This window comes from Marmota marmota, unplaced genomic scaffold (assembly GCF_001458135.2).
Source record: "Marmota marmota marmota unplaced genomic scaffold, marMar, whole genome shotgun sequence".
In the NCBI taxonomy this organism is placed as follows: Eukaryota; Metazoa; Chordata; class Mammalia; order Rodentia; family Sciuridae; genus Marmota; species Marmota marmota.
In genome coordinates this window covers 2355901-2369806 of record NW_026000252.1, presented here as the reverse complement: position 1 = coordinate 2369806, position 13906 = coordinate 2355901, and the positions used below count along the sequence as shown (strand labels likewise).

At 39.9% G+C, this 13906-nt stretch overlaps 1 protein-coding gene across 1 annotated transcript in view; it reads left to right on the top strand.

Annotated features, from left to right (window-relative positions):
• Window positions 1-12706, top strand: part of Plac1 (placenta enriched 1) — a 29962-nt gene extending 17256 nt beyond the window's left edge. The window contains exon 2 of the mRNA XM_015506152.2: window positions 11841-12706. Coding sequence (XP_015361638.1) covers window positions 11898-12533 — 636 coding nt within the window. The 5' untranslated portion in view covers window positions 11841-11897 and the 3' untranslated portion in view covers window positions 12534-12706. The remainder of the gene's footprint in view (window positions 1-11840) is intronic.
• Window positions 12707-13906: the final 1200 nt, after the last annotated feature.

The following is a 13906-nucleotide window of genomic DNA, read 5'->3' as shown; positions in this document are numbered from 1 at the left end:
GGGGGGGTTGGGAGGGGATTGGGGTTGTAGTTTAGTAGAGCTCTTGCCTAGCATTCATGAAGCCCTGGGTTCCAGCCTCAGCAGCACATAAAAATAAATAAATAAATAATAAAGATATTGTATCCATCTACAACTAAAAAGATTTTTTTTAAAAAAAAGGGGGGGGGTTGGGAATTATAGCTCAGTGGTAAAGCACATCTGGGTTCAATCCCCTGTACCACCACCCTCCCATACACAAAAAGGTGATCCCTTTGAGAATGTTTTTAGATTTAGATCACTAGTGAAGGTGTATTTAAAATTCCACATTCCCTGACAAATTCAGTCCTTCCTATTTCTTTAGTCAGCTCTTCCCTACCTAGTTCCATAGCACAACCACCAAAGAGCCAGGGCAGCTGCCATTTTGTGCCAAAAGTCTCCTTCCATTTTCCAAGCAAGTAAAGGAGAGGGAATGTCTGACTTACTTCCCCAACTCGTATGGGGTCATGCTCTTTGAGGACTTATTCTATTTCAGTTTCTACCTCTCACCAGTCAGAAAAATGAGTCTGAACAACCCATAGAATGAGCACCTGCTTCAGTCATTGCCCCAATGTGAACATGCTAATCCCTGGATTTAGGAAATGTTTGCCTTCCACACAACACAGCCAGGCCCTTCTAATGGAACAGTGCTTCTGGTTTTAATACCCCAGTCTTGATTTCTAACAGGTGGGTGCCACAGTTGTTCAGCTCTTATTATGAGCCAAGTTCATGGCTCAAACAATATAGGATTCTTCATAAAGAGCCTGAGAAACTACCAGATGGTATTACAAGGGGAAATAAGCTCAATTCCTTTCTCTAGTACTTCAAGCCAGTGGTTTCAACCAGGAATAAAGAACACCTCAGTCCTGCTGTTTTCTTCAAACTCACTAAGTGGGTCCTTTTTTTTTTTTTTAAACGAGCACTAAAGTCTATAAAAACGTAACTAATTTCAGAGCAAAAGGGCCGCCTAGCTCCAGCTGTTTAAAACATGGCACTAATGAAAAAACTCACCCACTGAATAGATCACTGGCTATCTGTACTCCCCCACCCCCACTCCACCACTCCCATCCGGGCTCTGCCTGCAATGTCACAAACATTCAGGTTTAGTAAGTAAAGACCAGCATTTTTTTTTTCAAAGAGATGATGAAATCAGAGAGAGATAATCTCTGTCCTCAGGGTGGAATTAGGAATATGTGATTCTCCACTTCTGCAATAAGTGTAAGACTTTGAGAATGTGCGGTACCCTTTTTTTCCATCAGGAAGATTTACTGGGTGAGATGGCAGGCCATTTTTCATAGTTTGGAGTTGCCGTATCTAGTGGCTTTGTGCAGAAGCCATACATATTTCCCTTGTCAAAACAGATTGGGAGATGTCCCCAGGTTCATCATACTCTAGATATGCATAAAGCTCAAGGAATAAATGATGTGTATATTGAAATAGGGAATGGCAGTTTGCTTTCATAAGTCTAAAATATAAGGGGTGATATACAAATGATGATCTAGAATTATCTTCTCTAAGTACCTCTGAATTTCTGTCCTTCATTTTTCTTTTTCCCTCTATCTCCCCTTCTTGAAAAGCTATTATCTTCCCCACATCCCTCATCACCCTAGATTCAAATTCCTTTAAACAGCCTTTGCCTCTTTTTTTTTTTTTGTACTGGGGATTGAACCCAGGGGCACTTAACCACTGAGCCACATCCTCAACCCTTTTTTATATTTTGTTTTGAGACAAGGTCTTGCTAAGTTGCTTAGGGCCTCAATAAATTGCTGAGGCTGGCCTTAGATTTGTGATCCTCCTGCCTCAGCCTTCCAAGCCACCAAGATTATAAATGTGCACCACCATAGCCAGCTGAAATTTTTGAGGGCACATGGAAAAGTTCTTCATGTCTTTGTACAAGACAAAATATTCAAGTTTCAAAATATCCTAATGGCTTATTTACCTCGAGCTTCCTTTTGCTCTTTCACTGGTGAGGACACTCCAACTTGGTGGAAGGTGGGCCATGTGGGAAATTAAATGGCCCTTCTGTATCTCTGTATGCCGATATGTGTTTTGGGATGGATTTAAGCACTGGCAACTTGGCCTGAGGAATTTGGTTGAAGCAGGGCAGATTCATAAATAGGTGCACAGAGCTCTTAGAATATGGGGATCATCTGATCTTCTTGGAAATGGTATCCTCCCAGGGTTGAGCATCTGTCCTTGCTGTCCTGAGTTTCATCAATGGAGCCTTCCATTCTAGAGTATTTGTTTTCTACCTAATCAGGCTCCACTTTCTGGGAAGTCACAAACTATACACTAAACTGGTGTCTCCCTGGGTCTGTCCTTCCAAGTGTGTGATGAGGGCTTCATATGAGAGCTAAGGATACTCTGTACTTTGTCTTGTCTTTTTCAAAGTTTAGTTTAGAATAGAAGTTTTTGTTCCCGCCCCTCAGTGCCATCTCACAGTTTCTCTCATCTTTCTCCAGCAATGGGAAGTTGCTCCCAGAGCCCCACTGTGCTTTGCTTTGCTCCTAAATAACACAGCCATCAAAAGCAGATTTCTCCATGCATCTTGAACAGTAATCCATAGGCCAAGCTACTTCAGGACTTTCCCTTCCTTTCATAATGATCAATTCATAATAATGTCTTGCGATTGTGTATGCATTCTAAAGGGAGAGAGAAACTAGGCAGACTGATGGAAGAGCCTGAGGCCCAAATTGACTCACCCAACCTTGGTCTTGACCAAGACTCTCTGTCCTTCTGGGGCCCTATTTCCACAGCTTTAACATGTGACACCTGCCTTTGGGGACTTTATAAGACAGCTGCAAGCATTAGGAGGGATAACAGAAGGAAGTATACTCTATTGGCAAAGGGAATATCTGTACAAATGAAAGATATCCAAATTAAGAGAAACAGGCCATATTTTTGAGATTTGATGCTATACATAACCCAGATATGTTCACAAAAGCTTTTTAAAAATCCCTGAATTTGGGCTGGGGTTGTGGCTCAGTGGTAGAGTGCTTGCCTAGCATGTGTGAGGCACTGGATTCGATTCTCAGCACCACATATAAACAAATAAATGAATAAATAAAGGTCCATCAATAACTGATAAAAATTTTTCCAAAAAATCCCTGAATTTGGGCTGGGGTTGTAGCTCAGTGGTAGAATGCTCATCTGGCACATGTGAGACACTGGGTTCAATCCTGAGCACCACATAAAAATAAATAAATAAAAATTGTATTGAATCCCCTTACAACTAAAAACTATTTTTTAAAAAATCCCTGAATTTTGTAATTGCTTAAAACATTTCAAAGAAGCATAAATATATTTTTATTTTACTTTATTTTTAATTTATTAAAAATGGAGAGTCACAAGTTTGAGGTCAGACTCAGCAACCTTGCCTCAAAATTAAAAAAGGACTTAGGATGTGGCTCAGTGGTAGATCACCCCTGTGTCCAATCCCCAGTTCCCAGTATCAAAAAAAAAAAAAAAAAAGGAAGAGAGAGAGAGAAAGAATGGAAAAGAATGGGTGAGACAAAAGGATAGTGATATTTACCAGGGTAATTATCCATCATATGTGGAGATGGGATCAACTGTAAAACACTTTTGGGAAAACTCAGGATGGAAGATGTGGAAATAAGACCTGAAGTTGGCCTGGATCTCTTAGTCGAGTTGCCAGAGTAGAAAACCCAGCCCAGAGTACAAGGAAGAGACAGAGAGGGAAGGGTACAAGGAGTATTAGCTCTATTGGGTGTGGCTGGCAAAGAGCCAATAAGAGAGGGTAATAGGTTGGGCAGATGTAGAACCCTTGGCATCAACGAGCCCCACAGACTAGAATCTGGGCCTGAAATAGCAGAAAATATTTACTGATTACTTATTAAGTCAGATATCATAGTAGACCAAGACCCTTTTCCTTAAGGAAGTTACAGTCCACAGCTTAAAGAATGGGAAGAAATAGTAGGAATCAGAGCAACAGCAGGAAACAGATTTGGGTTCCTTCTTGTCAGTGTGCATGTTTGTGTCTGTCCATCTATCGCCCCCTCAGTGTGTGCATGCATGTTATTCGCTGGTCTCACAGTATCCCAGCCACATAGCAATCCATCTTTACCTACTCCAATATGGATGCAAGCCTCCCAAATTGTAGGCTCACTAAAAACGACTGACAGCCTTCCCATCAAAGGAACCTTTTCTAAACCTTTTCTGCCTCTCGGGAGCCAAAGAATGGTGAGGGACCTCAGTCAGGGTGTATACACTTGCACCAAGTGGCCACACTCTGCATGGAGCGTACGCACAGGAGCTTTGGATTAGAGAAAGATGCATACTGGTCAAGTCCGTTAAAAATCAACCACACGGCATATAAAGTCAACTGCGGTTTGATTTGGACTTGGGCCACCCATAGGGGATCATATATGTGCACCTCTCTTTAAGCAAACTTGAACCCAAGAATCCCAATTTTGAAAGGGAGAGAGGAATGTGCCTGACCATTTTTGGAAGCCCTCTAGAGCCCTCATTTATTGACACAGGTGCATCAAAGAGGTGGTGAAGTCCTGGAAGAGCATCTGATCCAATCCTCTGCCTCCTGATGGTAACACCCTGAAATCATCTCAGGCAAACGGGTCTTTATCTGGTCTGGGCAGACTTCCAGAGACTTCTAATGGGTTAAAAATGTGGCTGTGGCTGCTGTGCAGATGAGAGCCCTGCACAGACACAAACCTGCCTTGTCTTTTAAAATGAGAAGGGACTCTGGGGCTTTGTGGCAAAGGGTGTAGTTTTCTGAAAAATCAAATTCAAATAAATGATTAAATTAAAACATAAACTGAATTAGGGACATGCATTTGGGATTTTCTGTACGTTTTATGGAAATTAGGGAATACATCCCTTTGTTCAAGTTTAAAATTCAACCAACTTAGCTTCTCTACATGAAAGAAAAGGAGTTCCCATGACCTGAAATTTGCAATTTCCCCTAAAGTACAGCTTTCTGTATTTATTTAGAAATATTTATGTTCAGCTAGGGCATGGTTTACCCTTTTCATGTAGGCTTATTATGGTTTGCCTTCACATTGGACTACTCAACTTTTAGTAACCAAATTTGTGACCCAACGAAAATGTCTCTCTCTTACAAGGAGCTCGGACTCCTATTTATTTCGCAACCTTTATTTGTGTATGAGATGAACCATGACATTTAAACTATGCTTGATAGCTTAACAGATTATAAGAACAAAACCAGATGGCCCAAACAAAAATAATGCTTTGATTGCTTTCAAATTCAATGTCAAAAATTAAAAACAGCTTTCAAAAAGCCTTGACTTTTTTTTTCCAGAAATGACTGAAGCATATATATGTACATATACTCCCCCCCAAAAAAAAAAACTAGAAGGATGTAAAACAAAAATTTAACATCAGTTATTTGGGGGCTGAGGAGGAATTGTTCTTTTCTGTTTCTCCCAAATTTTCTACAGTTAGAAATCGCCCCCCCCCAAAAAAAAAGAAACTAGAATGAGAAAAAAAATTTAATGACTGTGAAAAGTTTAATTTTAATGAAGTCTTTTTTAGGATTCAGTCAAGGTGTTTTCCCCTGTTGAGAAAATGGGCATTGTTAAGCATTAGCAGTTCATAATTCTTCTTCCACACAAAATGATGAAAAACGTGCAGTTACTTTAACACTGCTTCATGATGATGGAAAACTGAACCAGTCCCAGAGTCTTTAGAACAAATGTGAATTCTACAAAAGCAGTTATTTCATTTTCAAACTCACTTTAATGTACCTTCAATATGATTAGTATTAATCACAGTCCTCTCTTTCCTTGAGAACAGTGCACATGCTAATTCTTTAAAACTGGACTATAAAAGGACCTCAATTTAAAAATGCTCTTGAACCTTGAAATAGTTTGCAGGACAAAGTGAGAATGTGACTCTGTGAATTTCTAAACTACAGACTTTATCAAGTGTTGGGATTCTTTTTTGCCGTTCTTGTTTTGCAAAAGAATATTCACACTCAGATTCATTTTTTCCTTCAAATCAGCTGCAAGAATGGACGAACTGCTACAAATCAAAGTCCTGACAGTTATATTTCCCTGAGATAATTGCATGCTGCTTCGGAGTTTCCTTTTCCCCTCTGTTTCCCTTTGTTTTGACAACAAGATTCTGGGAAAACAATATACAAATGATAACTAGGCTGTCACGAGTATATTGAATTTTAAAAATAAATAACTGTCGACCCCCAAAGCTTCCAGGAGCCTATGGAGTGAGTTCTTTTTCCAAACTGTTACAAAACCAGATGTGGAAATGTTTAGCTAATTCCCCTCCCCATTCTCCATGCAAAGAGTTTATATGTGTCTTGAATGGCATTAGAAGCGATGGGGAGGTAAGGATCTTGTCTGCTTTCAAAGAGATTTGTGTTCAACTTCTCACTCTGCTCACTAGTATCCCCAAACTGATTTGGATTTCAGTATGTGTCTATTTTAAATTTTTTTTAAATATTCATTTATTTTTTTAGTTGTAGCTGGACACAATATCTTTATTTATTTATGTGGTGCTGAGGATTGAACCCAGGGCCTCGCATGTGCTAGGCAAGTGCTTTACCGCTAAGCCACAATCCCAGCCCCTATTTTTTAAATATTTTCTTCTCAAGATTAAAAATACTATGTTTAGGCTAACATTCAACCCTTTTTTGTTGTTGTTGTTTTGTATCAGGGATTGAGCCCAGGGGCATTTAACCACTGAGTCACATCTAGCCCTTTTCTATATTTTATTTAGAGACAGGCTTTTGCTGAGTTGCTTAGGGCCTCACTAAGTTGCGCAGACTAGCTTTGAACTTGTGATCCTCCTGCCTCAGCCTCCCAAGCCACTGGAAATACAGATGTGTGCTACTGTGCCTGGCATAATATTCAACCACTTTCTTGTAAGACAATAAGACAGAGTTCCTAGTGAAAAAAATTAAAATCTATTTTTTAGCAATTTTGAAATATACAGCACATTATTATTAATTATAGTCGCCACACTGTACAATAGATCTTACAAACTTATTCATCCTAAATGAATCTTTGTACCCTTTGATCAATGTCTCCTCTTCCCATTTACTTCTCTCACCGCAGGTTTCTGATAACTATTATTCTTAACGCTCAAGTTTTAGAAGTATGTGAGGTGTAGATATGTCAATTAGTTTGATCTAATCACTTCACAATGTACATTTGTATCATAATAACACATTGTTCCCCACAAATACTGTGGGTCCTCAGTATCCATGGGTTCCACATTCACAGAAGGAATTTTGTGTATGTGAGTAGAGGGCAATATAGGGGATTGACCCTAGAGGTGCCTTACCAATGAGCTACTACAACAGGCAAGTTTGATGATTTTAGATTTCACATTTATATATTTGATATATTTTAATTTAATTTTGTTTAAACTGTGAGGTGAGGTCTGAAGTCCCTTCCTCACAAATGATGTTGGAGTATGGGGGTGAGTAGACATGGAGCTGTTTACAGGTAGAGTCGGTTTTGTAAGATAAAAATCATTTTTGATTTTTGGTATTTTGTTTTTAGTACTGGGGACTGAACCCAGAGGCACTTTACCATTGGACTACATTCCCCAGCCCTTTTTATGTTTGATTTGGTTGGCTTTGAAGTTGCGATCCTCCTGTTTCAGCCTCCCAAATTGCTAGGATTATAGGCTACCACACCCAACATGGAAATTTTTTTTTAATCTTACATCTGTACTGAAAACATACAGAGATTTTTCTAAAAAATGCTTTAGGGGTGGCTTTTTCCCTCTTTCTTTTTCCCTTCTTCTTTCTCCTTCTTTCTTTCCTTAATATCATCTCACAGCCTGGACCTCTCTGTCCTGAATGAAAACATCCTGTAAAGGCCAAGGAAACAACCCTTTCAACCCATTTGGGGTTTCTCTAAACAATGCAGTATCAGGACTACTTACATAGCATTTAAATTGCATTAGGTATTATAAGAAATCTAGAGGTGATATAAAGTATACTGAAGGATACATGTGGTTCTTTGCAAATAAAATGCCATTTTATATATATAAAGGACTTGAGAATCTGTGGATTTTGATATCCTTGAAGTTCCTGAGAAGAATCCCCCATGGGTACTGAGAGATAACTGTATATGTGTAACTACCTGTCAATTTAAAAAAAATCAGTGCTCAACTTTATAAACAACATTTTTAGCATAAGAATATATGATAGTTAAGTAGCAACTCTTCTTTCCTCTTAACTTTGTTTGTGCCAGTCCATTCCATTTCTATGTATAAGAAGAAAAATAGAACTGGATGTGGTGGTGCACGCCTGTAATCTCAGTGGCTCGGGAGGCTGAGACAGGACACAAGTTCAAAACCAGCTTCAGCAACAGTGAGACCCTGTCTCAAAATAAAAACAACAAAAGGCCTGGGGATGTAGCTCAGTGTTAAAGCAGCCCTGGGTTCAATCCCTGGTATCACAAAAGAGGAGAAAAAAGAAAAGCAGACTATTTTGTTCTCATATCCAAGATCTTGAACTTTGCTAATCTGACTGGTTGTGACTCAGTGATACAGTGCTCGCTTCATTTGTATTTATTCTCAGTGACTAATATGGGCATCTCTTCAACATACATACTTGGATTTTTCTAAACTTAATTTTTTTCATATTTATTTTTTAGTTGTAGTTGGACGCAATACCTTTATTTTTTTTTATTTTTATATGGTGCTGAGGATTGAACCCAGGGCCTTGCATGTGCTAGGTGAGCACTCTACCACTAAGCCACAACCCCAGCCCTTTCTGAACTTAATTTAAAACACAGATTTGATTGCAGGGGAATGGAAATAGAGTTTATATTACCAAAATGAAGCATTTCATGATTTTTTTAAAGGATTTATCAACAAATAGGCTTATTAGGGAGTTATTAAGGGGAGAAAAAGGAAGAAAGAAAAAGTCTGCTAAAGGAACTAATGGGGAATGTATATGCATCAACCACATTTGGAAAAACAGAAAGCTGCTTGTACTCTGTTGCTGCAAGGAAGGTAAACGTTCTGCATCCAGGTGCTATGAGCAGCTGTGGGTCTGCCCAGCCTCTATAGCTCTGTTCAGGACTGTATGTACCAATAGTTTGAGCCCTGCTTGGTTAGACAAAAGCATCTCAGCTCCATGCAGGGCAAATTTGCAATCAACTCAAAATGGAGCTCTGATCATACAAAATCTGAGACCTCCTTTCTAATGGCCCTGACACCAGAAGCTGCACAGTAGTTCCAAGGTGAGCACTCCTGTCTTTGAATTTATTTCTTCCCCAGTCCCCAACTTCCCCTCAGTTCTGAATATTCCTGGAGACTAACTAGAATTCTGTCCACAGCTCCCAGGCTCTATGCCTAGCCCCAGCTAGGGTTAAAAATACCTTTCAGTTTGATAAAAGTTAAAAATACCTTTCACCAAGCCCTCTCTTCTGGCTTTTCCTTCCCATCTCTAGCCCCTTGGCCTTCCTTTTCCTCTGCCTCCAGTAATCAGAGGTCACACTCTCCCTCCCTCCTCCAGGTCCCATTCTGCCAGCACATCCCAGCTAGGTGTTAGAAAAGCCAGCTGATCTTGATCAATTCACACAGTGTTGTGACAGCCTTATAACCATCCCCCAACACACAGATACACAGCACACCACACACACACACACACACATCCCACCTCCCCTTCTCTGGGAACTGTAGGCAGCCGGGGAAGGGAAGCTGCCTGTTTTGATGACTTATACTCAGCAAACAAGAGCCAGTCTCAAAAGTGTAGCATTGAGCTAAACATTAGCAAGCTCATTAGCAAGTGCATTGCACTGTCCTTCCCATCTCCCCTTCTTCAATCTCACCTCAGAGTTGCACAGCCTGAAATGTTGATGCCATTGACTTCTTCATAAAGTTTTTTAAATATATTTTTTAGTTGTAGATAGACACAATACCTTTATTTTGTTTATTTTTATGTGGTGCTAAGGATGGAACCCCGTGCCTCACATGTGCTAGACAAACACTCTACTACTGAGCCATAGCCCCAGCCCTGATAGTTGTTTTTCTGAGCTCAAAGATATGTTGTCACACACACAGGTGTCTGTTTTTTGCTCGCATCACATAGCAATCCACTCCAGGCTTTAAGAAAATCAGTGGAAACAAATTATATCCTGTCCTGTCCAAGTTTGGAGATTTGGCCTAAATGAATCCCCAAACTCAGTGATGTCACCCAACCCCTTCCTTCAGCCTGATTCAGAGTAGGGAGGTAGTCTAAAATGATTGCTTGGGAGTCAACTGTCTTGTTTCTCAGAGAATCTGGCCATTTTGTACCTTTATTTGAATTACCCATGAGAGGGAGAGGGAAGAGAGCAATACAGGAAACATGCTTAAAGAGGGAGAGGAAATTGAGGGTTTAACTCCCCAGACGAGAACAACCTTCACCTTGGGCCTCAGTTTGAGTGTTTCAACAACAAAAATGGGTTGAAAAGATTGTTTCCTTAGTCTATTCAGAATGTTTTCATTCAGGACAGAAGGGTCCAGGCTGTGAGATGATTATTAGGAAAGAAATAAGGAGAAAGAAGAAGGGAAAGCTAGGGATGTAGCTCATTTGGTAGAGTGCTTGCCTCACATGCACAAGGCCCTGGGTTCAATCCCCAGCACCACACACCAAAAAAAAGGGAAAAAGAAAGGGAGAGGGAGAGAAAGCCACCTGTAAAGCATGCTTAGGACTAAGTGGTCTCCTTTAGATCAAGACAATGGTGTAGTAGTGAAGAGGTAATTTTCTTAGCTTACCAAAGAAACTTCAGCAAAAATCCCACATCATAAGTGGTTTGTTTATTTAACTATTGAGTCATCTAGGACTACTTCCCATCAGAATTTACTTGTTTTGTTGTTTTATTTTATTCATTTTGTTTTGGGGGGTGAGGGGACAGGGTTCTTGTGTGTGTTGCTGCTATTCTATTTTTGCTTTGTGAAAAATGAAAAAACTGCCCAAGGAGAGTCATGAATGAACAAAGGGGAAAGGAAAGAACTGGGCAGAGTCTTTTGGCTTCTCTTTATACCCCAACACCCCCAAGAGAATGAGGAGTCATTAAAGAGAGAGCCCAGAGTGAGCTGTCCTCATAAACAAAGCATTTCATCCAGGCCAGTGCACTTTGCTAGACGGCCCCTATGCTATGGTTTCCCTTAAAGAATGCAGCAAATCCATCACTAGCAAATGAAGAGAAAGAGCTGCAATTTTGAAACTGGGGAAAGAGGAAGAAAGAATGTTTGGGGATGCTTTTTATCCCAAGACTTTTTTTTTTTGCACATAGTAGGCACTCAATAAATATTACTAAAAAATGAATTCCTTTAAGCAAGGGTTACTTATCTCTTCTTTACTTACTGCAGCTGGGAACAAAAGTGGAGCCCTACCCTTATGCATAGAAATTTTCTTCTAAATTTTAGGCACTTTGAATTTGATATATCATTTCCACTTTTAAAATGAAAACTGAGTTGGACATTTGATGTCCTTTCTTCCTTATTCCTTCCTTCTTTGCTTCTCACCTCTTTCTGATATCATATCTTAGACACTTATTATCTTTTAAGAACCCACGGGTACTTAACCACTCAGCACATCCCCCAACCTTTTTAAATATTTTATTTAGAGACATGGTGTCACTGAGTTGCTTAGGGCCTTGCTAAGTTGCTGAGGCTGGTTTTGAACTTGTAATCCTCCTGTCTCAGCCTCCTGATTCACTGGAATTACAGGTTTATGCTAGTGTACCTAGTTTTTCTTCTTAATGTTTTAGGAACAACCTTTTGCTTAAAAAAAGAAGAAAAAATCATATTTGAATGTTCAATAGAAAATAAGCTGTTACCTCTTGTGTTTTTGTGTGTTCTAGAAATCCTTGTTGGAATCCTCCTGCTTCCTGTGGATTGTCACCTGATTGGCTGCAAAGATGAAAGTTTTCAACGTGGTCGGAGGCTTGATCTTGTTTGCCTCTCTGTTTTCAGCCTGCTCTGGGCAAAATCCCATGACTGTCCTGTGTTCCATTGATTGGTTCATGGTCACGGTCCACCCCTTCATGTTGAACAACGATGTCTATGTACATTTCTATGAGCTGCATTTGGGCCTGGGTTGCCCCGCCAACCATGTTCAGCCACACTTCTACCAGTTTACCTACCGTGTTACTGAATGTGGCATCAGAGTCAAGGCTGTCTCTCAGGATATGGTCATCTACAGCACTGAGTTGCACTATGCTTCTAAGGGTACCTCCTCTAAGTATGTGATCCCTGTGTCATGCGCTGCCCCCCAACAGTCCCCGTGGCTCACTCTACCCTCTCCTTTGAGAACAGCCAGCGATAGTGCAGCCACAGCCAAGAATGGTGACGCGTGCTACAGCGTGTTCAGCTTGTCACAGTCCAGCGAAAGGCCCAACTGTGACTGTCCACCTTGCGTCTGTAATGAACGGCGTACCCCGGCCTCACATAACCAAGCAGAGGCTGAGGTGACCCATCCTGTGTGGTCTTCTTACTTTCTTAGTGTTTGTGAAGACTGGTGTCTTCCCTCAGATGATCTGATTGAACCCATGTAATAAGTATGGGGTCTCTCCTGAAGATGCCATTTCTAGAATTAGTTTGTAGTATTTTCTGATATCATATAAATAAATGCCCTGTGATCCTCTTAGGAGCAATTTTGAGAAATGGCAACTCATAGTAACTTCTTGATTTTGTATTTTTATACCTTTATAAAGGAAAAAAAAATAAAATTCTGGTAGCATGAAAATACCAGTTGAGTGTTTTTATTTAACAAACACTTTTATTACAAGCCAGGCACTATTTACATGGTTTACAAATATTAGTGTCTGTTCTCTCTAGGATGACTTCTCTCTTATTTAAGTTTCTCCAAGAAAGCCTTCTCCATCTGTCTCTCCATCTGTATACTCATTTTTCTTATTCTGTGTACCAGTAACATAACTTAGTGATATGCCTTTTTAGTTTGATCATTAGGTATATATCACTTTTCATGCATGCAAAGCATGTGCTATGGTTTGGATATGAAATGTACCTCCAAAGTTCCTATGTTAATAGAGGAATATTCAGAGGCAAAATGGTTGGATTGTGAAAGCTTCTACCTCATCAGCCCATCCTAGTTTGAATGGACTAATTAGTGGGTGGTAACTGTAGGCAGGTGGATCATGGCTAGAGGAGGTGGGCCACTGGGAACATGCCTTGGAAGGGTGTATCTTCCCTGCCAAGCCCTTTGGCCATGATATTCTACCTCACCTTAGGCTCAGAGCAATGGAGTTGGCCAAACATGGACTAAACCTCTGAAACCATGAGCCAAAATAAACTTTTCTTCATTTAATTTGTTCTTATGTATTTTGATCACAGTGACAAAAAGCTGATTCAGCATAGGTTGCTCTGGTGATTTTCACCAGTGGTTCTAAGAATCATACACATCACATTCCATTAGCTAAGTAGTAAGTCCCTGAAGTTCAGAGATACATATTATGCTTTAGACACAACCTGATAATACTTTGAAAGTTTTTGCCCCCCAACATAATGATCATAAAAATTTCACCAAAGTTTGGATTCCATTAGCTTTCTCACAGGCTTCAGGGGAATAAGAATAAGTAAATTGTTCAATAAATATTCATTTTTTCAGTGCTATTACATACTGGGCATGGCTCTAGACACTGAGAATATGTCATTGAGCAGAGAAAGACTCAGAAATTGAAGTCAATCACACTGCTAGTAAACAAGTAGGTAAACAAAGATAAATTCAGATAGTGACACATGCCATGGAAAGCTTTAAATAAAGAGAAGAAAACTGATGAAAGGGCCAGAGTGTGGTCAGATGAGAGTGGTCAGGCAAGGCCTCTGAAGACTCATCATTTGAATTTTTTTCTTTTCTTTTTTTTTCTTTTTCTTTTCTTTTCTTTTTTTTTTTTTTTTTTTTTTTTTT